This window comes from Pygocentrus nattereri, chromosome 18 (genome assembly GCF_015220715.1).
Source record: "Pygocentrus nattereri isolate fPygNat1 chromosome 18, fPygNat1.pri, whole genome shotgun sequence".
Taxonomy (NCBI): domain Eukaryota; kingdom Metazoa; phylum Chordata; class Actinopteri; order Characiformes; family Serrasalmidae; genus Pygocentrus; species Pygocentrus nattereri.
The window spans coordinates 7157292-7182992 of NC_051228.1; the positions used below are offsets into that span (position 1 = coordinate 7157292).

The 25701-nt window shown below is 43.6% G+C and overlaps 1 protein-coding gene across 2 annotated transcripts; it reads left to right on the forward strand.

Annotated features, from left to right (window-relative positions):
• The first annotated feature begins 540 nt into the window (after positions 1 to 540).
• On the forward strand, positions 541 to 22690 carry vezf1a (vascular endothelial zinc finger 1a). Of its 2 annotated transcripts, XM_017711881.2 has the most exons (6): positions 541 to 636; positions 11253 to 12025; positions 16042 to 16111; positions 16409 to 16574; positions 20311 to 20346; positions 21857 to 22690. In XM_017711881.2, the coding sequence occupies exons 1-6, from the start codon at positions 604 to 606 to the stop codon at positions 22216 to 22218; spliced, it is 1440 nt and encodes a 479-aa protein (XP_017567370.1). In that variant the 5' UTR covers positions 541 to 603; the 3' UTR covers positions 22219 to 22690. The 2 variants fall into 2 exon arrangements, with proteins under 2 accessions (XP_017567370.1, XP_017567371.1); XM_017711882.2 differs by lacking the exon at positions 20311 to 20346 and having other exon boundaries at positions 21857 to 22689.
• The last annotated feature ends 3011 nt before the right edge of the window (positions 22691 to 25701 follow it).

Here is a 25701-nt window from a genome sequence, read left to right on the forward strand (position 1 = left end):
AAATGGTCAAAATTGGTGTAATTCCCTCTTAAAATAGAGCCATTTTGGAAAGGTGCGTTTGCTTTTCCCCCCAGAGCTCATTAAGAGACTTTCACTGCAGCACTAAATCACAAACCCTCCGTTCTGAAGGAAAGAGCAGCACAGAAAATGACTGATATCTGCCTTTCTTTTCATTTTAACTTTTAAAAAGAGAAAAAACACGAGTATATTAGCTAAAGGCAAAAGAAAAAAGGGGGAAATTCTGAATTTAAGCCACCAAGCAATTGATCAACTTCTTGGCATTTATTTTTGATAATGTCCCCAGAGAGTCTGTTGAACGCGACATGAAAAGGGGTGTCTTAATGTACGCTTTTCGTTAAATATAAATAGGAATAGCACATAGACATTGTAGAAGATGTGCTATATTTGCAAAACGGTTAAAATGAGTAAAATACGCCAGTTCTTTTTTCAGTCTATCTTGGTAACGCTGAATTTAAAAATGCTATAGTCCCGACTCCCCCCATCTCCGCTTTGGTTCCGCCCTGGGGTCACAGGAAGTTGTAGCCGCTGCCATGTTTAGCTGCTTTGTTGTAGATTTCTTGCAGATTTTTTTTAAGTGTTGCAATGGAGCCGAGCTGGAGTTCATTCTTATTTCAGGTAGGTAAAGCCTCTCTGGGATGCTAAAGAAAAGAAATAACACCCAAAAAATCGATGAGGGAACGCTCCGGCTCCTCCTGCGGTGGAGTTTGGTTTTTAAAGAGAGATGTTTTTTCTCCAATTCAAGCAAAACAATGGTACATCAATCCCGGGCTTCCAGCTGTGAGGCAGGAGCGGGACGCTGGAGACCCCCAAAAAACCTCTCTTTTTCTCCTCCGAGTCGTTAAATATTTACGAGTGTAACTTTGAATGTTTCTTGTGTGTTCTGGGGTTTGGTTAAAGCCGCTCGCCTCGCTCAGAAATCCGCCTTTTTTAATTCTAAAGACGAGTCTGAAGTTGGCTTCCTATTCGCCAGCTTCTTGTTCGAATGTTCCCGTTCCACCTTAAATGGTGCAGCAGTTACGTTCTGGCGCCTGACTCGCCAGAGTGCAGCTGCTGCACCATTTAAGGTGGAACGGGAACATTCGAACAAGAAGCCGACTTCAGCTTCGTCCTGTTTTATTTTAAAGCAAGCAAACGCGAGTCGTTCGCCGCAAAGCCAGCCTGTTTTTACTCGCAGACGTTGATCCGTTTTGCTTGCTTAGTTAGGAGAAGAGAGGACCGGATCGGTTTCGCTCGTGTTTAACTTGCTCGACTGGCAGAAATGATGATCTTCAGTAGCTATAATGTGGACTTGGCGCAAAACGTGTGGCTAGGACAAGTTTGGCGGTGATAACTTTTTCGAGGGGGGGCATTCAAACGGCGGTGCCGTTGCCGTAGCTTAAGCCGCGGGGTTCAGGAATTTCAGCTATGCGTACAAAGCTGAGGCGGTCACGCTTTTTATTTATTTCTTCATTTTTTGTGCTTAGTTTTTCCTCTGTCAGACCTTCTTGGGCTGTTTTCCCCCTTTCCCGTTCGCTTCGGACGCGAATGTGGCCAAATTTCCTTAGTTTCCACACAAATCTGGGTCATTTTGGGGGGTTTATAGCTGTTTTCCAGCAAGAGCGCTGTTAACGTTACGTGAAACGTTGGCGCTAACTTTTGTGTGCTAATGCTAACCTCGCTATTTACCTCAGGCAAACACCGCATCGTTTAAAAAGGAAGCTCCTCCAATTTTTCAAAATGTCTCAATAATTCAGTGGTTGAGATGTAAACAAGGTCATACAGAGTGGTTTGATTTGAAATGGTTGGTCGTAGAGAAACCTGTTCGGCTCAGATTTCTTTACCGTGGTGCTGATAGGAACCAGGGGTCACTATGTCTACAACACACATAGCCATTTTATTTACTGTCCAAAACCAGCGGTGAACCCACACGTGTCTTCTGAGTTTTATATGTAATGCCGAAGATGGTAAAATGGTCATAAATCTGGGGGGGGGGGTGTTTCTTTGGGGACCATTTTGCCTTAGAGCACCCTCCATATTACCCGGGGGGGGGGGGGGGGGGGGTTAAAATAAATTGATTAAAAGATGTTTTAGACCTAATCTTTATCACAAAACTACCATAGAACAATGTTTCAGACATCAGACCCTGTATTCATAACCATTTCATGTAATAACGTAGCTTATAGAGGTGTTAAATGCTTAAGACGTCTGGTTCCTATCACCACCACTGTGAGCAATTCTGGCTTTAAGTTTCTCTACAGTGAAGCTTTTTACACCCAATCACTCTAAATGATCTTGTTGACTGTTTAATTATGCAGAAATTTTGAAAAAAAATTGGTGGAATTCCTAACTTTTATACATTTTTCCTGCCTTATTTTTTTGCATCGAAACGTCTTTAAACATTTGTGTAATGATTCGTTTATATTCACGCGTCCCTTTTCCGAGTCTAGATTATTGGCTTCAGTTTGTTTGTGTCTTGGATGGCTTGTTGGCCTTAAACACACCTTGCGCTTAAAATTCATGTCCAGATATCGTTTCCAAGCACCTTGGGAGTCTAATGCGTAGAAATAGTAACTACTTTTCCATGCGTAAGATGCTTAAGTGAGGCATGGATGGCTCGGAGCGCACTCTATCAGCTAGTTTGGGAAAGCATGGTAGTAAACATCGCTCCTCCAGCCGTATTATTTGCCTGGTGTTGATTTCATGCCATGCCATGTGTAGACGAGAGGAAGCATGATTGACCTGCCTGGACTTTAGCATCAGACCACGGCTTCGTTTAGCTCCAGACATCTAAAGTAAATTCAAATGTGAAGTGAAACTGAAGTGGTTCTTTATAAATCTGAGATTAGATGCTGTCTTGTTTCAGCAATAAGTTATGGGAAACAAGGTTTGGTGCCTTTTTTGAAGAATTTGTGCTACATAACAGAGCTATAGGTTCTTTTGCGCAGTTTGGTGGTCTCTTTAGGTGAGTGGTTGTGACCTGCCTGAACATCGGCATCGTGATTCCTTTTAATTCTTGGAAATGGCGCTGTAAAATCCCAAAGGTCGGCTGCCTTTGAATGTTGCGCCATCAGCTTGTCATTGTAGATGTATTAGATTTGCATCTGTTTATGCTTTAATTTTTATCTTTGATTTGATCTTGCAATATATCTGTATTATAGCTGGGTAGCAGGTTTGGTCAGCATGTCCATCAAGGCTACTCTGCAAAGGTGATATTAGGCCAGCAGTGTTCTTCTTGGGTAAGGTGAAATTGTAAATGCTATTTAAATGAATTATTTTCTATAAACTTGACTTTTTTTTTTCTCCCTCAAGAGGACCAGGCCATCCTTTTTTCCAGACTTGAATGCTGTATGTAGTGTGTCAGACTCCTCAGACTCAGTTTACGAGCTGTTATTTGGTTAACTTTCCCCACTTAAAACTCGAGATAAAATTTGATAACGTAGGATGTAGTTGAGATGCGCTAAAGTTGCTTGTTCGTCTTCACTCTTGGGTGGCACACAACCTGAAAAGCATCACTTTCTCCCGCATGCTCGCTCTCTCATGCACACTTTGAATAGTGAACGTGATTATTAAAGTGGCTCAAATGCGTGTCCTCGGGGCACGCTCCTTTCCCCGCCACCCCTCGGCTTTGAAGTTGTTGCTGTAATTGTGACAGGTAGAGCTACTGTATTCCCAGCGTAGCGCAGAAGTGCAGCTGTTGCCTGCTAATTGGTGCGAGCCCTAAGCCCAGTGCGAAACCTCTGCTGCAGCCAAACCTGGACGTAGTAAGAAAACCCCAAATTGAGCGTTCGCTGCAGCTCTTCTGCTCAAGAGGGCGAGGCTGCCGCCCTCTGAATCATCCCTGTGGGCAGTAGCCTGCGTAACACCCAGGAGTGAAAGTTCAGGCCATTCATGCTACCGTTTTAAAGCAGGAACTTGTCTGAATGCCTCACTCACAGTTGTTTCTGCAGAGATTAAAGCCTGACCGAGTGGTGGTTTATCTACTTCGGTGAAAGGTGTAAAGATAAGAACATTCACCCTTGAAGGCAGCTATAAAGTTTGTGCCAACTTTTCTTTGTGCAAAATCACAGCGGTGCGAGTTGGTACGGTCTGGTTGTAAACAAAGTGGTGGCTTATTACTACTCAAATCAATTTCTTATCAACAGAGGGCTGGTGCTTGGGAAGTGGAGCGGCCCTCAGTCCTTTTGAGAGAGAAAGAATTTCATTTGGTGGTCCTTTCATGTGAATTGTTGTGCACGGTGGGCATTGTGCGAGTCCTGAGAGAGTGGAAGTACATGTAATCCCTTTATTACTCAGCTGAAGCGGGGAGGGAGAGAGAGAGAGCCCGTTACCGTCACAAACCCAGAGCTACCGGCAGTGCCGCCACTGAATGACTCATGCGCTTCCCGCCAAGCAGAGAAAGGTCCATCTCTCTTTCCTGTCTCTGTCACTTATGTCTTCTCTAGAAGCCTGTAGTCATTGATCTTAAGCGGGCTTCCAGCATGGCAGCATGTTAATGAGGTGTTGGATGGCCTGAGCAACCTTCTGCTCCGTGACCCGTTTCTGAGTGCATGGGGGCTCGGACAGGCGTTTAGTATCCATCAACTTGGGTTTGTTTTACATGATTTCTTCCACCACTTTTTTGTTTTCTGATTTTGGCCTTTTTAGTGTCAGGCACCCCAGGAGGTTTTCCTATATAGTCTGACTTTGAGAATGAGAGAACTATTTCCATATCACTGGCCCGTCAGTGAAGAGGCCTGAGCGTGTAGGATCTTGTTCCTCAGAAGAATATTGCCTTTGATAGATTGAATTAAAAGGCTGTTGGTTGTAGGCCAGACTCTGCCAGTGGGAAGGGGAAGACTACTCATCAGTCTGGAAATTTGCTCTGTCAGGCAGCGAAATAACATTTGTTCAGGATGAGCTCATTGTGGAAAAACACTCTTGCGCTAAACAAATTGGTGCGAAAGTTGAAATAACACATTTAAAAGCAGTTACTGTATTTATTATATGCAGGCTGTACAGTACAGCAACCTGCCCTCGTTCCTTGAAAAGCACTGGGCTTCTTTTGTTGAGTGTGGATTTTTTTTTTTTTTTTTGTCCCCCTTTAGCTTAAACACCCATTCTACTTTCTCTTGTTTCCTTTCAAATTCAAATTTTAAGAAAGCTTTACTCGAAAATGAATTACCATGTGCTACAGCGTTCAGTCTAGTCCCCAGCGCAGTTCCCCATTGTGACGGAGCTGCCTTTTCAAAAAAAAACTGCTTATTCCCGAGCTGAGCTCGGTTTGGGATGTTATTTACGTTGGAGTGACCTCAGCCTTCAGAGCCGATTTGGATCAAAACTGTCAGAGCGGCGTGAAGGCGCAGCAGGCTGCAGTCACCATGCCTGCGTCTGGGAGCACGGCTGCCCGTCTGCAGTGCCACACACTCAAGACTCTGACCCACAAACACCTTCTCGGAAAAAAGCGATAAGAATGCCGAGGATCCTGGAAGGTGCCGGCCAAGCAGGTGTACAGACAGTGGGGTATGGCCCCCTACAAACCACAGATAAAGTCTCCAGGTTCCCAGGTCCCCCTGAATCTGCAAGGCGTCCCACCAAGGGGTGTGTGGAGAAATGCAACCGTTCTGCCCATGAATAGAGGAACCAAATCAGCGAAGACTCTCCTACAAAGACCCCCTGCTGGGGCCTGAGTGCATCACTGCTCGGATTTGGGGGACGCAACAATAGGGCAGATGAAATAAGGAGTACAATGCGGAATTCATTTTTCTTCTCTCTCTCTCTCTCTCTCTCTCTCTCTCTCTCTCTCTCTCTCTCTCTCTCTCTCTCTCTCTCTCTCTCTCTCTCTCTCTCTCTCTCTGTCTCTCTCTCTCTCTCTCTCTCTCTGTCTCTCTCTGTCTCTCTCTCTCTCTCTCTCTCTCTGTCTCTCTCTGTCTCTCTCTCTCTCTCTCTCTCTCTCTCTCTCTGTCTCTGTCTCTCTCTGTCTCTCTCTCTCTCTCTCTCTCTCTCTCTCTCTGTCTCTCTCTCTCTCTCTCTCTCTCTGTCTCTCTCTGTCTCTCTCTCTGTCTCTCTCTCTGTCTCTCTCTCTGTCTCTCTCTCTGTCTCTCTCTCTGTCTCTCTCTGTCTCTCTCTCTCTCTCTCTGTCTCTCTCTCTCTGTCTCTCTCTCTGTCTCTCTCTCTCTCTGTCTCTCTCTCTCTCTCTCTCTCTCTCTCTCTCTCTCTCTCTCTGTCTCTCTCTCTATGTCTCTTCCCCCCTCCACCCCAGTCTCTGTTCCTGTCAAGGCTGGCCCTGTTGGATGGATGGCTGAACCCAAATGTAAAGGGTCAATTGTTTAACCCTGGTTTTTCGTAATTGCGGAAGACAACGCACTCGTCTTAATTGCGGTGCCCTCCTTTCCCAGAGCCCCTCTGACGTATGCTGGCACAACATGTAAAAAGGGTTCATGTTTCACTAGAAGGTGGCATCAGTGGATGTAGTGGATTTATAGATATGCCATTTTCTTAACCTCCTTTTCGTTGTTTGCACCCCGTGTTCAGAGCCCGGGGATGTGCTTTTACTCGTAAGACTAAATAAAATTTAACGGAGCGACTGTATTTTTAGATGGCTATAAATAACTTTACAGAGCAATGCTGGTGAATCCTTCCCAGTGGTTAGTTTATTTGGCTAGTGTTCTGTTGTGTCTGGATTGCAGAGAGCCATTTTGAGAGGCCGTTAGGCAAGGGCTGCAGCCATAATGGAGATTAAGAAATGATTGTTGCTGTGGCCAGACCCTAATATGTGCTGGCCCTCGCCTATTTGGGATGCTCCATTGAACAACAATAGTGCGAGAAGCCCAGCACTTGCTCCTTCCCCCCTCCTCCTCCTCTACCCCAGTGGCATCCCTGCCTGCTATTGTGATGACGTGCTGTATGAAGTGTTTAAGAACCCCCTGATCCTGTACTCGGGGCAAAAGAACAGGAGAGGATGCTTCTTTCTGAGTCCGAAGAAAATCCCCCCAAAAAAACATCCACACCTGCATGGATCCGATTTGCGGCTTAAAATAGTCCGCTTGGCCCGTTTCCTCAAAAGCAGCAGCTTTTCAGCAAAGATCTCCCTTGAAGCGAGGGCTCAGTAGTGACTGAGCTGTACTGCAAAACCACGTGCTTTGGCTCTTTTTCCCCTGTTATGTCTCCGCAGCTTTTATCTGGGCTGCTGTTTAGTCTCGGTGTGCAAGTTCACGAGCAAGAAATAACAGAGGCAAAGTGGATTCAATGAAAGGGTTGTGCCTTGTGAAACAAAAAGATACCAGTGTTTGTTCGTTTTTGGATTGGATTGGTTCGCCACTTATCAATGACATCTTAATTTTTGTATTCATTCAGGGTTTAGATATTTATTTTTGATTAAATTTGGGTGAAGCCATGATCCGAGCCAAACCCCCCACTAATAAGTGATACTTATAATAATTATAATAATAATTTCACCTCCGCATTTAACCCATCCGTGAAGTGAAACACCACATACACACTAGGGGGCAGTGAGCACACTTGCCCAGAGCGGTGGGCAGCCCTATCCATGGCGCCCGGGGACAGGTGGGGGTTAGGTGTCTTGCTCAAGGACGCCTCAATCACCTACTGTCAGCGCTGGGGATTGAACCGGCAGCCTTCTGGTCACAGGGCCAGTTCCCTAACCTCCAGCCCACGACTGCCCCAATTGGAATTCCAATTATTGATATTTTTCTTTTCCTTTATATTTTACTCATGGATATGTGATCATTTAGAGCGGTTTGATGTGAATTGGTACATTTTTATGGATTATGATTTCTTTACAGTGGTGGTGATAGGAACCAGGGGTCATGATGATACCCATTTTATTTACTATCCAAAATGACCAGTGAATACATGCATGTGTCTTCAGTTCTTGTTCTAGTTCTTGTTCAGCCCCACAACACCCTGCAATTATCTCTCTATCGATCATAAAACAACGTTCCTCATTCACCAACTGTTTTAAGAAAAAATTCTTCTTAAAACCCGTAACCCTACACGCACCCAAGACCACAAAGGTGTGAACAGTTCTGTGGTTTAAGAACACGTCATGAATCTCACTTAGACTTTTTCTTAGGACTTCCTCAAGAACACAGTTAAGAAAAAAACTTGGGAAGATGTTGTGAAATGTGCCCAATGTCCTAAGCATCAGGCAATGTATTCATACCAATTCCTGGAAACACTTTTAGAAGCTTTAAAAAAGATTTGGACATCTGGTTCCAATTTGGACTAGGTACTTGCTCTAAAACAGCATTTCACAGCAAATTATTCCAAGTGGTTTTGTTTTAAAATTAATTATTTACTCCGGCGTAAAATGCTTTTGTGATTAGGGAGTGAAGTGGCTAGATTTTTGAAAGGCCATTTACTAGTCTTTCGGGAAACGTACATTGCTGCTAAATCTGAATAATCGGCTTGGTTTCATGAGCACCATTGCTTTGGAGATGCGCCTTGCATCCCTGGCATTTTCTGAGTTTGCTAAATGTTTAGTGTAACTTGTTTAGTTAAACTTTTAGGGGCATATGTTTATGTCCTGAGTAGAGACGTCAACTTTTATACTTAAAAACCTGCAACATTTGGGAGGTAACATTGTGTGAGTGTGGTGGCTGACAACTTTTCATCTCTTGAAGTAGTTCTTGGGCAGGACCACTGTGATGTGGTTGTGGTTTCGGGTTCTTCAAGATGGGTCTTCCCCTGACCGTGTAAACAAAGGCCTGCCGAGGGCTCTCCCGGCCCAGCCGCAGGCCACACGGTGACATAGACAGCACTTTGACTGAAAGTGAAGATGGATGTCCTCTCTGGTGCTACCATAAACAAGCCTCGACGCTGTGGGGTCACCAGCAGAGCGGCCTTCATTTCCTCAGACTGCAGATTTCCCCTCCTCCTCCTGAGGGCAAACCGCTTGTTCCAAAGCTCTTGTGTGGTCGCTTCTTTCCTCCTTCTCTTTTTTTCTGGCTGACAGGTTTGCCTCACCTCCACGTTCGTGCTGAGCTCATTCTCACAGAAGTCTGTGCTGGCTTGTCGCCCCGCTCTACATGAGTCGGCTACTTCCGCGGTCACATGACCCGTCTGCTGCATCGTAGCGGGCGAGATCGGTTTGCGCCGGCCTGATTTAGACACTCCAGTGGCACTGTGCTGTTTTCAAGCCATGCTACTGAGAATGCCCAGAACTATTTCTGTCCCTTCTGTGGAACATCTAGAGCAGCCTATCCTCTTTCTTTTTTCCTCCCATATGTTGAGCTGTTGTTGAGTTGCGTTCATGAATTTGAGTCTGAAGCCAAATTCAGCTGCCTGAATCAGTCCTAACCAGACATTCCAGATCGAGTGTTTATCCATAATATTTCTAGCATCCATGACGGAGTGCCTTAATTGATAAGATTTTGTTTTGTTGCAGTTCCTCACAGCCTGTTTTTATGTGTGAGCATGCATGGATCACTCATCACTGCTCATCAAGCAGGCTGGCGGAAATGCTGACCAGAGCCACGCTGTTGCTCAGTCAGCCTGAGTGCACTGTGCCCACTTCCACACATGTGCCCGAACTGAGTCACACTCTATTTTTGAATGGGCTTTGCTGCTCTGCTGTCTGTCGCTGTGTGTCTCTCTCTCTCTCTCTCTCTCTCTCTCTCTCTCTCTCTCTCTCTCTCTCTCTCTCTCTCTCTCTCTCTCTCTCTCTCTCTCTCTCTGGCTCTTTTGTTCTTGCTCTCTCTTCCTCATTCACACTCTTTCCCTCTTCTAGCTGTTCTGATCTTTTGGCAGAGGTGGATGTTGGAAGGAGGACAAAGGTGTTTGAAATGTAAAATGGTTTGCTTAGTGGACAGTAGGCCTTGTTAACTCCACTATAAGTTACTGGTCTATGTTCCATCTAACTTGGGGTCAGTTCCTCATATTCAAACCTGATGTAAGTCATGATGGAGAGGTTTGTAACTTCTTGCATTGAAATGAGCACCAAAACCCTGAAGTTTCTCAAATGTGAGCAGCTCTATTGAGTGAGCGCTCATTTGGTGACCCGAACTGAAAAGAAAATAAACCATGTGTAATTAATTTCCTGTCTGGCTACTTTGCTTATATACATTTCATGAATGTAGGTAGTTATGGATGTTGGGCTTTAAAAAGAGGCTCCTTGCAAAAAGGACAAAGCTATTTAAGAGGTGCAAGTCACCATTTATGAGTAATATGAAAGTGCTTATTGTGCTTTGAATGCAGCTTTAGGGGCAATGAGGGGAAGCCCACACTTGTTTTTCTCAGTTCTCTCTACCTGTCATCTACATTCCCATGCTGTAAGCACATTTAACTAGCTCTGAATCCGCTGACGGTGCTGCTCCTTTCCTCTCCGAGATGTGAAGGATGTGGCCCATTTTAAAATCCTGTCTAATTCTTATAAGAAATTTGACTCAACAGCTCAACCTCATATATAAACATTCTAAGAAAGGTAAGAGTTTAGGCATATGGTGCTCCCCCCAACTTCAGGTTTTTCCCCAACAGAGATAAAAATGAAATATTTGCATGCAGTTTTAGGGCCAATCCCATTTCTTCTGTTTACCCTACCCCTTGTTTTTGAGTGTCACCCTAACCCCTTGGAAGTGAGTTACAGGGGTAATGGTTGTAGTCTTGCCCTGTGAAATGGGACCCTCAAATAAAAAAAATGTTGCTTCATTAACAGCTGCTAGTGCAGCTCTCTAGGCGACCCGGCTGGACTATTTAAGGTGGAACGGGAAAGTTAGCTAGCTAGATACCGAGACATTAGCATGCTATTAGCGAGTTATTATTTTATATTTTTTATGAAGAAAACAACCAGAATACATTGAAATGACAAACTGATATAATACAATGCTTATTGTAATTTTTGTAACGGGGGAAAATACTTACATTTGTGGGTTTCTTTGGTCGTTGCGCAGCCAACTTGCCTCTTGCCTCTATTTGGAGGGCCGTGTAACCCCAACACTTCACCATACTCCTCTGTCTCAAAAAGAATCGGGACACCCTACCCCTAGACATGAACATGTGGGCTAAGGGGGGAAATGGGATTGGGCCTTAGTGATGCACTGCCTTCAGTTAATTTCTAAGTATAAATAATAAATAAATACTTTCTATTTAAATGTGTTTATCTTGTTATTACTGCCAACATTCCAATAACACTTAAGTTTCTAATAGACGTCTACATGACTGCACATTGAACTTGGCATGAGCATTGTACATGTATAGGTGTGCAGAGTCAAGTAATCCCTGCAGTATTGGTTTTAAATCTCTTTTCCTTTTTGCAGCAGGCAAATGAAGCCCTCCACCACCAGCACCAGGTGGCCCCTAACAGCCTGCTGCCTCTGCTGAACTCTGGGGCCGAGCCACAGGACCAGAAACCCATTATGCCCATCCCGCTGGACCAGAAGCCTCCAGTTAGTGCGGCCGAACTCCTGAAGGACAATGTGGCCAGTGGGACGGGGGGTGGAGGGGGTGGCGGGGGCGGCGGGGGTCCCATGCCCATCGTGAAGAAGGAGCACAAAACCAAGACGCCTTTCATCTGCGGCTACTGCAACAAGGCCTTTCGCGACAGCTACCACCTGAGACGGCACGAGTCGTGCCACACGGGTGTCAAGATGGTGTCACGACCCAAGAAGACGGCACAAACGGCGCCCACCATGGTGCCCCTGATCTCCACCATGCCGCGGGAGAACAGCGGCAACCCCTCCTACATCTCGACCATTGCCGGCATCCTTACCACAGCCACCACCTCAGCCTCCACCGGCTCCAGCATAATGACACCCGCTTCCATGACCGGCGTGGGTCAGCAAACCGCACCCAAAAAGCCAGCCAAGCCTGTGAAGAAGAACCACGGCTGCGAGATGTGTGGAAAGGCCTTCCGTGATGTCTACCACCTGAACCGCCACAAGCTGTCGCACTCCGATGAGAAACCCTTCGAGTGCCCCATCTGCCAGCAGCGGTTCAAGAGGAAGGACCGCATGACTTACCATGTGCGCTCGCACGACGGGGGCGTCCATAAGCCTTACGTCTGCTCCGTCTGTGGGAAGGGCTTCTCCAGGTATGGCCACCTACATAACATCACACAGTGATAAGTGTTGCTGCTGGAATCAGTTACCATTGCTTGCTGCAGTTTTTAACTTTTAAATGTATTTGTGTCCTTTTCTGTACATGCCAGTGTCACAGTGTCAAACCACACACAACCAGTTTAATGCATAAGCAAGAAATTTCTTAATAATTTGACACGGTATGAGTTTGATTTTAGGCCTGAGATTTGCACAGTGCTCATTGCTGGGGTAAGTCTACAGTGCAAATAGGATCCCAGTCGTTTTGCCGGATTTATTTGTTTATTTGTTTTTTTTTGTTTGTTGTTTTTTTTTTTTTTTTGTTTTTTTGTTTTTTTAACTAAACTTATCGCGCCACCAACAGATCCTGGGAACCAGCAGTGTGGGAATTGTGAGCCAGTGCAGATATCTGCTATTTTCCATGTACTTATCAAATGATGTTCACACTTGAACATCTATAAAATGTAGATCCAAATATATGCAGGCCTCAGGTGTGAAGGTGGTACAGTGATTTTTTTTTTTTTTTTTTTTTTTTTCTTTTTTTTTTCTTTTTTTCACAGGGAATGGTGTTTTTAAATTACCATGGCAAGTCTTATATAGCACCAATGCAGTGTTGCCCCCCCCTCCCACACTGGAGCTGAATCTCAAAGGCTCCCTGCTCCCTACATAGTGCACTACGTTGAAATTTAAATACGGTCTCCTGCATCCCATCACTGCACAGTACTAAATACTAAAATTTGGGATTCAGCCACATCCATGCTCAACATGTCATGCACTGTTTGGCTGTAGATGCTAGAATTTCAAAACTTGCATAGCCAATATTTAAGGAGTAGAGCCGCTTGAGACTCAGCCTGGGTTTGATGCTCCTTCTGACTGAAACACGGACACTTGGTGATCCATGTGAGCAGCATTAGAGTCAAAGATTAACATTATTTCATTAACAACACAAGGATTTTTTTTTTTTTTTTAATGTATTTTACAACAGTTTCAAATGCGATTGAGCCTGTCAGCTTTTAGGACCTCACCTATGTGTTTTAGAAAGATACATATAACCCTGTATTTCTGTAGTTCTACAAATGCAGAAGATGGAATAAAGTGCTGTCATTTAGCACTAAATGTTTGGTTTGTCCAGAGTAAACACATTAAATGTTAGATCAAAATATCAACTAAGTCTAAGCTTCTGTCTGACGCCAAATATTTGTTATTTTCTGATACTGATAGGCCTTTCATGGTGAGTAAGTACTAAATAAATAACTTTTATTTTTTTTTCTCTTAAAGAGGGCAAATAGACTAATTAGCTGTTTTGCCTCCTAGCTGTCAATACTTAGTAGCTGCCAACTGATGACTGACATGGCTCGAGCTTAGATAAACAAATGTTGCTCGGTGACGCCCTCTAAAGGCGTTGTAGGACCAAAACAGATGTTAGAACTTTTTCGTGATGCGTCTTAATGTGTTTTTCTTTTTGTCTTCTGTTATTTACCTATACTGATGAAAATGCACTCAAAATGTGACGTATACCTGTGAAACCTAACAACTGTAGAAAATAACTGCTTAAATAAATGTGACCAGGCAATTACGTATTAACTGTGAAAGCCTAGATAAAAGTGTGATTCTGATGAAATTGTGTATGATCTAAACAGATTCTCTTAATGAAAGCTAATTAGTTGGAGTGCTGAAGCCAGAAGAACCTTAAATTGTTCTGGTATGGTCAGCACTGTCTTGCAGGCTACTTTGAAACAGTCTCTAAGTTGCGATGTCTAATCCCGCAGAACGTGGTGATTTTTTTTTTTTTTTTTTTTTTTTTTTTTTTTTTTTTTTTTTTTTTTTTTTTTTTTGTGGTGATGTTGAAATAGGGGCACAAAGACGTAGCTGGCTACACCATCTGCTCCTCCATATGACGTTAACATTGTCTTGCTCCTGTTGGCTGCTGCCGGCTGATTTATAACTGCAGTGAATAGTTGTGACTGGCTGCTTTTGTGCTTCCCCAGCACGCAGCGGGCCGGGCCTGCCTCCTGGAGTGGCCCCTACCGTCTCGGGCCGAGGCGGGGGAGGGGTTGAGGGCTGGCTGCTTTGATTCCTATGTCATGCTTTGGATACGTCCAGCTTGCCAGTGCTACCCCTCCCGTCCCAGAACGGGTGAGAGAGAAAAAACAGTGAAAAAGGGCCGGTGAGACATGAGTCTGGGATTTCCTCTTGCTCATGGTGCAGTCTTTGTAGACCACACTCGGTGTGTTGAGATTGTGGCTTCTTTAAGAGCGAACGGTGCTGCATCATCCCTCTATTTCCAGGCAGAGGCGAAGGCTCAGTGCGTCATACCAGCTCGCTCCACATCCTGTTCCAGCTCGCAGCACTGCGTGACTAATAATCTGAGGATTAATTTCAGGGTGAGCAATGCAAGTCAGAGCGCTCGGAAGAAAGGAGCCGTTTTTAGCCCGCCAACTGTTCCCTCGCTTGTAGGACATTTTGGGCCATGACGTAGTGCTGGCCCCCCAAGAAGCTATCTTAACGATAAATAGCAGGACAGCAGGGGGGAGGGTTAGAGGGCAGTGGAACAGGATTCGTCAGAATTGCTTACAAATTTGTATAAATTTTAGTCTGACATCATGGTTGAGTTGCACAGTGTTATCTTAAGTGCCAGCATACCAGGGCTGCTTGCTTCACACGTCTGGAAGCCACTATCCTCTTCAGTCAACAGCAAAACAGGCGGGGGGGGAGGGAGACCGAGGGGTGGCCATTCCGGTTCAGCACACTGCTGAGGAGATCCCATTTGACTCCTCTCCTCAGCAGCAGAAGCAGGGCCGGTATGAAACTGGCCCTCCTATGACCAGCTGGCACAGGGCTGCCTCGAGAGGGCAAACGACTGGTTGCTTTTTACCGGTTCGTGCCTTTCAGAATGTCTTACACAGGCACACCTGGGAAAAGCAGGTGGTTCTGGAGTCTAAGCCCTTTCAGTTTACCGAAATAGTGATGTTCAGATAAGGGATGCACTGATATGGGATATGTACATATGTGGCAGTACTGATGCTTGAATGTTTAGAAAATATATACATTGAAATTGCATCCAACTGGATCAGCATTATAGAGGAGTAGAAATTACAGTAAAACAATTTCAATTTGAATTATTTTAAAAATAAATAAAATGCAGGTGTTTTATTATAGTAGTTCAGAGTCACTCAAATCTTCTGCTCTGTCTGACTTATAAAGGCAAATATAAGTTAGAAATATTGGTCAAATCTGAACATCTGTCTGATGCTAATAATTCTAGTGGGCAGTTTACAGTTAAAATTTCTGACTTTCGGTATATTGTGTGTGTGTGTGTATATGTGTGTGTGTGTGTGTGTGTGTGTGTGTGTATATGTGTATATATATATATATATATATATATGAGTGGTGTTCTTGGATGTCCCTTCACTTTTTTGTTTTTTGGAAATCTTGAATCTTGAATGTAACTGCTGCACAATTTAAGGTGGAGCTGGAAATTCAAATAAGAAGCTTCACTGAATTTCTCATGTCATTTTTCTTATGTACATCCCATGTACTTGTCTTTGCTGCTGTGGAAATTTGGAAACTATTAGTCCTTCATGTTACGGTACCTGCTGGTCTGTGGCTTGTTGCGTGGACAAGGAGGGAAAACAGGTGCTGTCTAATGCAGGTTCCTTTATGTCCACAAAAACAGCTACTACTTTGGATTCAGCATACCATCCAATGGGAGGAGGTTGAGAGACTCGTTTCATTTTCATTTAAAACGTCACTGAGACATAGCGGACTCCAAACGAAACAGCTAATGTTAACATGGCTGTGTTATCTGCACTTATTTGTAGCATGCTGGTATAAAGGTTCTGGCAAAGCTCATACTTGAGGTAGAATTTCAACTGATGAACTGGTATATTTCTTTTATTTTACAGCAGTTCACTTCCAATACTGATGACTCCATCGTCCTGCAGAATCCGCCAAAGATTGCTAGTTCGGCCTTACTGCGCCCCTTTCTTACCTGTTTATTTTCTCTCCATAGGCCTGATCATCTCAGCTGCCATGTGAAACATGTGCATTCCTCAGAGAGACCATTCAAATGCCAAGTAACGGTATGAGACTGTTGTCCTTCATTATATACATAGTAACCTTCTGCCGCACTTGCCCTTATTACATTTGAAATGGAGCAATTTAGTGCTTCACTCCTGTGTCATAGCTGCATAGTGATAAATAGAAGCTCCATTTTCCTTAAGAGCCTATTAGCTTCTGAGGCTGAACATCAGAGAGAAGTTCTGACCGCGTTTGGCGAGATATGTAGTCTAGAGAAAAAGCCCAATAACATAGTTAACTTCAAAGAGACTCCAAGGCGTACTGCAGTATTAATGACCAGGTTCTCTGTGTGTCGGCAGGCCTGCACTTCTGCCTTCGCCACCAAAGACCGACTGCGCTCGCACATGATCCGGCACGAAGGGAAGGTCACCTGCAACATCTGTGGCAAGATGCTCAGCGCCGCCTACATCACCAGCCATTTAAAGACGCACGGTCAAACCAACTTCAACAACTCCTGCAACAAAGGTAAGTCCGCTGGCTTCCCCGACCCGGCACTCTCAGTCGCCACAGGTATTCAGAGTCCCAGAGTGGGAGAGCTGATCATGGTAATCCCAAATCAGCTTTCCTACATGTCGTGACTTCTACAATACCACTCCTGATCCTCATGAAGGATCAGTCATGTAGTTCTAAGCATTAGTTTGACATACTTGTACTAATATTCACTTCATTCTGCTATAGGCTAGTTCCATGTCCCCTCTTTACAATGCTGTGTTTCCCAAGCGCTTCTGGAAGTCTGCATTGAGCACATTTAAGTCTATCTGAGGCCTGTCCCATAAAGCAGGATTGTTTGATCTAATCCTAGATTTTCTGTTTCACAACAGTATGTTGCTTCTTACTGTGCTATGTTAGGTTTTGCTGCTTTGCATGTTTGCTCTAGGGAATATAAGTTCAGGATTTTGGCTTTTGAACAACTGGATTAATCAGGGTAGAGATTCTGACCAGGGACTGACAGAGCTGGAACCCTTTGGTCACTTTGGGGGAAAAATATTACTTTTCAATGAAAGAAACAAATCAGATTCCATTGATATGAAAAAGCAATTATTACTCTAGTAAACACTGACACCATGGTAGTCTCACACGATTGGCTTATCACAGTCAACGTCACGTTTTCTTGTACACCATACATTATAGCTTAGGTGTCTGATTGTCTGGCTAAACGGATAATGTTGTTTAACAGCCTTTGAAAAACAAGCATGATTTAGTTTTTGCAGAGCTGAAACCCTGTTTAACTTTATGCGACAGGCCCTTAACCTCTAGGCCCTTAAGGACAAAACTCTGTCCCATACTGTTATTCTAATTGCTTTCTTTCTCTTGGTTTCATCAAAACACGTTGCAGTCTGTGAAAAGTCTGTAAAAGTAAATGCGACTTAGCGGTTTCAACATGCATTGCTTATAATTCATGGTGTACATAGTGGAGGGATTCAAACGTTTATTAGCTCTGAGTGGCTTTGACGGCTCTCTGTCAGTGCAGAGACGCTGGGTGGAGCGGGCAGTGGCCCATTTAGTGAGTAATGGGGGCTGAAGTCACTGTCCCACTTCGGCTTTGCCCATCGAATCCCTGGGAACGTCACTACAGCAAACAATTTAGAGCACATGCCAAACCTTTCATTGTTGCTTATTCAAACAGTGTTTCCCTCACAGTTTTTCTCATTTCTTCTTTATTGATAAACCACCTGTTTCCACTTTATCCAAGTGTGAGACCTTGTTTGAATTGCTGGCTTTTCTATCAAAGGTGTGTGTGTGTGTGTGTGTGTGTGTGTGTATAAAATATGGAGCGTGCATCCTCAGGCCTGTTGCAGTTTGCTCTGGTTTGGATTGAAATGCTCCAAGGCACACTTTAAAGTTTTCCTGTTCTCCAGCCCCGACTCTAATCAGCTTTTGGGGGAAGAAACAACTTGCTCAGCAGAAAGTTTTTCCCTTGAATATCTAGGAGCGTCTGTGGACTTGGATGGCTTGTAGCGTCTACTTTGGTGTGGATGTTTCTGGTACCGCCTACTAATTGCGTTGGTCGGGCCGGGTTATTTCTTAAATTAGCCGAGCTTGGCAATAGGCAGACGATGCCACACATAGCCAAGGACCTTAGCTGACTGCACTAGTCACCTTACGAGGACGCAGGGCAGATTAAAAGTGCATTGTAAGTACGGGAGAAGGCCAGCAACTGATTTGTTCATGTGGCTTCATAGAACAGCTGCATAATTCTCTCCTGCAGTTTGATGGAGTAGCTTTTGTCCGCGTGCTGTGGCGGACGCCATTCTTTAGTGTAGCTGGATAGATTAGGTTCATTAGGAATCTGCTGTGTGCTTCACATTTTAAAAGATCATTCTAAAGGTTATCAACAAACAACCATTAAACTGGGTCAGTGCTAAGCACCATGGTGCTGACTGGCTTTCTCATGCATGGATAATGCACATACACGTATGCTGTGTGTTTTATTATGTTTACATTATGCTGCCATTCCATTGCGTTCCTTCTGGAATTGCTTGAATCTTCCCTCTCCATAAACCATGTAGTGTAGTTTCTTCCTTCCACCTTTTACATCATACAACCATTCATTTTGTCTGATCATGCTAAAATGTACTTCGCTCATAAGTTTTATGTCTGACTTGCATTTGTTGTGTTAACAAGATGAATTTGCTGTTTTGATGCCTGTGATTGTCGTAGAGTAGTTTGTGCTTTTGTTTAAATCATCTTGATGTGCATTCATGTTTGTTATGCAATCATATTGACTGAAGTAGGACCTGTTTATTGCAGTATGCATGTTTAGCTTTAAATACCCCTAAAGTCATAATTTAAACAAAAAAGAATGTGAATGTTTATGAATATGCAAAGTTAAGCAAATTGCAAATTCCCAAGCCCCACCCCCTTTTCCTTTACTTTGCACACCGTTTTGGCAAATAGGGCATGCGAAACGAAAATGAGCTCACGAGCGTATTAACCAGAAAATAAGTGAGGTTTTTCAGTTTACCCAACACGCGTTAAATTATAATCTGAACAACAATTAATAAAAGTTGAACAGTGCTGATGGGAGTACAGTGGCACTGGTGATGCTGGCAGTATCTTAGCAAGCCCATAACTTAGTTCAACACACCACAGAACAGGCCAGGTTCTGTTGGTCACTCCAGCACTCGACTTCACCTTGTTTTGAGTCTTCTAAATTTGACCTCGCATGGCGTCAGTGAGCTGAAGTTGTTGCTATCCTGCTCACTAAGCTAACACTACTCTCTGGTGCTAATGAGGACAGTGTAGTGGATCAAAAGTAGCTTAGCTGATGGCTTCAGACACACACACAGACTCTCTGCCTCAGATTTTAATCTTTAACCTCTGCATCTGTATCGGTAGAGCTACAGTCTGCCAGAATTTGAGCTTGTGTTGTGGTGTGTGAAGCTGTTTTAACCAGGTAGCTAAGCTAACAAGGACAGTGAAGCAAGACGAACTTATCTAAAAGCTCAACGCAACAGCAAAACATTTGCTGCCTCAAGTTGGAGTCTTTGTCCTCTAAACCTCTATCGGTGAAGCTTCAGTGAGGGGAAGTCAAGCCTGTGATGTGTGAAGCTGTAGCATGTTCAGCTACTGCTAACTCCCTACTAAGACATCTGTATGTGCCGTATTTGGCAGTTTATTAGACGAGGAGCATTCATTTGACTCCTCATAGGTAATGGCGGTATTTTAAATTATTTATTTATTTATTTATGCCAACTACAAAATCCAGGCAGGTTGGAGTATGTTCTGAGATCATAATTTGCTCAGCTGCTACGTGGAACCTCATGGATCGCTTTTATTATCGCTTTTTTCATAGAAGTCATAAGGAATCCAAACTTTAAAAAAAAAAAAAACAAGTTTTTCAGGGTCTTAAATGCTTCGTCATATTGCATTATTCACGGCTCAGCTATCCTCACAGCCCCCGGGTCCATCAAGGTCTTCCTGCGATCTGCCTTAATTGGTTGACAAGTGTTGCCTCCAAATAGGCTTGTTGTTATGTATTGGTGCACGGCAGTGTGACACAATGCTATGCTGACGTGGTGACACCTGGAGGCATATTAAGCCCCCCTGGCTCCAGGGCCAAGCTTGGTGTAATGTGCCCCCCCCACCCTCCCGTAATGAGGCTGCTTCGTGCAGCAAGCCGGAGGGGGGCACCAAGACTCCCAGCCTCAGCCCTGGCTGGCTGGCCATCATAACACTCTGTGTCTGTATTTCTGAATAGGAGACTGGCAGTGGAACTCCTCAGGGCTGCGAAAAGGTAAACATGGAGATTCATGTGAAACACCAACCCAGAGCATGGGGGGGCGGTCATATAAACCTGCTCTGAGACACAATTGTTTTTATGCTCTTTCTTCTCAATGATGACGTGCACTAGAAAATTGTCTGTGTGATTATTCAGCTGATACCAGTGATGCCGGTCAAGCATGTTCATTAGGGGTGTAAAAACATATTGACTATATAGCACAGTGTTGTAAATGGGCGGTTGTCAAAGTGGTCCACATTTTCCACTACCAACACAGGGATGGGGCAAAAATTTGGACTTTCTTTGGAGCCGAATTGAGAACTGACCTAGTTCCTTCAGAAAAAATGTATTCAGTGTATTTTTGAAAATATTGAGTCATACCAAAACTAAATTCCAAGCTGCCTCAACTTCATCCAGTGAGAAGAAAAATATATTCGTATTTTTAAAAAAATGTGTCTTTTTAAAGGTATAGTTCAAATTTACACAGTTTCTACCCCTGGTTTAGTCAGCCGTCCAAGACCTGTTTGGAGTCTATTTTTGCTTCTTCACTTTAGCACTGGAGCTACAAGGCCAGTGTTACTAACAAATACAAAGTCAATAGTCACCCAGATCTTTTTCCATACATCCTCAGTGCTTCTCTCAAACCACAAACCACCAGGTCTTCGTTAAGGTCGCACAGATTTGTCAGTGCGGTGTACCACTTGTGCAGTTGATGTGGCTGCAGATTTTTCAGACAAGCTGATACCACCAGTTAATCGGTTTGTTTCAGCTGTTTGTCTCACAGCAGATCTTGTGTGCTTCTGCTTTGTTGGAACAAAAACCTGCAAAAATACTGATCCAGATGAGATTGGACTCCCCTAGCTTACTGTGATCTATAGAAATGAACTGAGAACCTCACTGTATAGTCGAACACTGAACACAGAAAGGCATTTTAGACAATGAATCAACAGAAAAGATTTGGGTGACTATTGACTGGTAGTGTTTGTTAGCTACATGAACTACAGAAGCAAAATTTGGACATTAAGTTTGTCTTGGGTGATCGGCTACAACTGAGGTAAGTGGAAAAATTGTGTACTTTTTTTTGTTTGTTTGTTTTTTTTGGGGGGCCAGTTTCTTTAAGATTCTAGTTTCGGTAACAAGACATGTTTAAAAGCAATGTTTTGATTTACAACCCAGCTACCTTCTTTATTTGAATATAGTTTTGACTTTTTGGCCCTCGGCACAACACAAACATTACATCTTCCCTCAAAGTTTTTGCACCCCTGATCCAATTGAATCATGGGGTTTCACAGTGCTGTTGTTTGTTTGCTGAGGTGTCATTAGCCAGTATTTCAGGTCAGACACGTTCACCCCTAATGCTACGTATACTGAGAGTAGCTCATAGAATGTCTGTTTTAATGTTTTCACACACATTTATGGAAGATTGGCCGTTTGATTCCTGCCTGTAGGGGGTCTGGGTGGGAATGGGGGAAAAACGCAGGCAAAACCTCTTAACACCCCCACCCCTCTGTCTGGTCTGTTTTAGACAGCAACGAAGTCTGCAACTCCGCCTCGGCCACGCCAGTCACCCTCTCCGCCCCGATCACCTCAGCGATGAACCGCGGCAACACCAGCAACCCAGTCACCATTGCCGCGCAGATGAACATCACCACCAACACGGTGAACATCACCTCTCCGGTCAGCCTGCAGCACCCCGTCACCATCACAGGGCCGGTCAACATCGCTTCGGTCAACATCCCCGCCACAGCGCCCATGAACATCGCCCACCCTGTGGCCATCACCACTCCCATGCCTATGAACATCGCAGGGCCCCTGAACATCGCCATGAGACCCATGGAGAGCATGCCTTTTCTGTCCCAAGTTCTGCCTTCCTCACCGCCCTGGTAAATGAGACGGAACTCGAGCCTCCCAACTTGAACCTGATTCTCCTTACCAGCTGATTTTACGCCCTCCTGCACCCTCCGACCTAAGCCTGGTCCCCAACCCCGAGAGAGTGTTTACTCTTGCAGTGCGGCTGAAAGCATACGGCTGCATCGCAAGCAACGCTGCATCACGAATCTAGATGAGCTGATGGAGTTTTCTACACATTAGTTGGTTTTTTTTTCTTCCTCTCTCTGAAGGATTTCATACCTAGTGAATGAGTTTTTATTTGTGATGCGCAGTCCAGCGACCTGGGGGAGACTCTTCTTCGGCAACACTGAACACGCAGACCTTGATGGGGAGGTTTTTTAAAAGGATGAATGCAATAAGTGCTGAATTTTTGTTTCCTTCTTATTTTCTCAGAGCGGTGGGAGTTCTTTTGAATTAGCTCTAGCCTGCTAATCAGTATTTAAATTTTTTTTTTGGGGGGGGGGGGTGAGTTCAAAAGGGACAAAGGCTTTTTTTTTTTTTTTTTTTTTAAACATGTTTTTTGGGTCTTATGGAAAAGGGTGGGTTTAAGTATGTTTATGATTTGAGGTACAGTGACTGTATCCTGTACAGTCGCCTATGTTGGCGTTTTACGTTCTTACCAACTACAATTGTGAATTTAAGTTTTTTTCTTTAGCTGCAGTGTTAGGACACTGCTGATCATGACTGTTATTGTTTTGTTTATGCTCTGTTTATTGAGGATGGCTGGGGTGTGCTTTGTTTACTCATGTTTTTATTATAATTTTATTTTTTAAACAGGAAACAGAGGAATCTTGCACTGAAAGCATATCCCTTGTGTTTTAAAAAAAGAAAAGGAAAAAAAAAGGACAAAACAGTATTATCAAAGATCAAAATCGTGAGAGTTAGGTAACCAGCCGAAATATTACAGGGCCATCTAGTGGTTGGTGAACGCTGCACCTCAAAAAGTTTTATCAAGTCGACAGAAATTAGTACGTAGTGTTTTATACCCTTGTTTTTAAACTTTCCATGATCTTTACACGTTTAATTTTTTTCCCACAGACTCTGTTAGTATGGACTTTCTGCTCAGGAAATGTGCCCGGTGAACCCAGTAAAACTGTTCATTATCTTATTAGGATACCTTTTTATGTTATTTTGTAAATATTGTTCTTTCCCATTTTTTTTTTCTTCAGAGGGGAAGTCCCTTTCAAAGCAGGAATACAAGAAAGAATTTAAACCATGACTGATCTCACCGTCCATTATTTATGGAATGCTTCCATGGTCCTTAATTTGACTCCATTGACTATCAAAGCTACTGCAGGGGTATCCCCCACCCCCCCTCTAAAAGCCTCTGCAGTGATTTTGGGATAGTCTCTGGCGAGCCTGAGGCCCGCTGCAGGCCCACAACTCGCCCTAGGTCTCAAATAACAAGGAATTTACTTGGCGTGATTCTCACAGAGCACCACTGCCTTGGGTGTTGGTCCCTTCGCTGGTCTGCCTATGTTTGGACTCAGGAGTTTAACTACTTAGAACACACTTTAATATACAAGGGATGAGTCTGGAAGGACACGTCCGCTGTCACTACAAGGGTTCGGAGCCCTGCCAATGTGATGCTAGGTACACTGTGTTGACCACTATTGGTGCACAGCTTTGTGTTTCTGTTTCTTGTTTTCATGACGGTGTGGCTCGCTCAGATGCCTCATGGTCTACCAGAGCAAAATGTGTGAACTTTTGTGAGGAAGTGACTGGTAGTAAACACTAATTTTAGGATTTTTATTATTATTATTATTATTATTTTTCCAGTAGTTTGTCCTTCTACAGTCAAGTGAAGTGGGTACAGATCTGTGCCCGCTTTGTGCAAGGCATTATGTTCTATGACAAAAAAAAAGAAACACATGCATGTAATAGATTTTTATCTTTTTCCGAAGTTTAGTTTCGAGGAGAACGTCTGTGGAAAGTCGTTTTTATGCATTTTTTTTTTTTTTTAAAAGACAAAAGAAAAGGAAAAAAAAAATACATGCATTACAATTGCCTCTTGTTTGCCAAATTCAAACTGATCTTGAAATGCAATGAATTGACCAGTATGAATTCGTCATTTTTCCGATTCACTCAATGAGTCGGAAGATTTCGGACCCCTGTGAAGGCAGTTGAATGTATATCTTTGTACAAAACAGTTTAGCTCTGAGGACGTGGTAGTTACAGTACAAATAGAAAGAAGAAAAAGCAAGATAACCTTTTATAAAGAAAAAAAAAAACAAAAAACTTTTGTATTAGAACATTAACAATGGTAATTTTGTATATATGAAGACTAGGCTTTCTGAGTAGCAGAAAGGAAAACATTCCTACATTTTTTTTAAATGTATGTTTGTCAGAAATAATTATGTAAACATGCGCAATGTTTTATGTGCCTTTTATTTGGGTTGTCTAAATAAAAGAAAACTATAAAACATGATGTGTGGCTACTGTTTTTTTTTTTTTTTTTAGCCTTTTCCATTGCAGTGTTATCAGTCATTTGCTGTGTTTGTAACAACTTGTTTTGTTTTGCTGTTCTTACATCATCATTGGAAAACATGAGAACGTTTCCACTTTCTGGTTCGAGTGTGTTGTGACATTCTCCCTTTCTGACAGGGGGAAACTTACAAGAGGCATGGCAACCAAACTGTACAATTTAGCCAGAGCCACATCTGTTGTAAACATGCCTACTCTCCTCCTACAGTGGTGCCACAGTCGTCTTAAGAACGAAATTTTCTAGTTTAAATGCTAGTATCTCCACCATCTTGTGATTAATTCTGAAAGCGGGAGGAACTTTTGAAAAACTACAATTGCTGTGGGTTTTTGAGGGTGGCCTGTTTTTACCCCCCCCCCCCCTCTTCTCCAGCAGCTAGTGAATGCAGAAGGAAGCCAGAGAGCTAACATTACTGCTGCTAGGCTTTAGACAGTTAACAGCTGTATTGGGTGACTGTTTTGATGTCCTCTGTTGTTTTTCTTCAAATGCGTGTTCAAATGTTATTCCGAATGGTTCCCGGTGATTTGTAGTATAGCAGAGACAGAATGGTGTTTTATGGAAAGCTGAGGGATGCATCTTAACATGACAATCTTTTAAAGGCTGAAGGAACTGTTCATAATCCTAAAGTGCTCATAGTGTTCCCACTTCATCTGTTTAGCATGGTAGAGGTAGTGTTATGGCATGGGCATGTTTGGCTGCCATTGGAACGGGTTTCCTTGTGTTTACTGGTGATGTGATTGCTGGCAAAAGCAGCTGGGTGAATTAAGTGTACAGTCACCAAGCACTTTATTAGGAACACCCTTCTCATTCATGTAATTCTGTAAATCGGCCAATCATGTGGCTGCAGTGCATAAAATCTGACGTATAGGCCGGCGGTTTCAGGTAATGCTCACACCAATAAGAATTGGGGGCGGAAATGTTATTTTGACCGTGGCATGATTGTTGGGGGTAGATGGGCTGGTTTGAGTAGTTCTACAATGGATGAACGGTGCAATAAA

Excerpts from the sequence above, each read along its gene's own strand:
- vezf1a (XM_017711881.2), top strand. The coding sequence starts at position 604 with ATGGAGCCGAGCTGGAGTTCATTCTTATTTCAG. Across the intron at positions 637-11,252 it reads GGAGTTCATTCTTATTTCAG|CAGGCAAATGAAGCCCTCCA; the intron begins GTAGGTAAAGCC and ends TCCTTTTTGCAG. Across the intron at positions 16,575-20,310 it reads CAACAACTCCTGCAACAAAG|GAGACTGGCAGTGGAACTCC; the intron begins GTAAGTCCGCTG and ends ATTTCTGAATAG.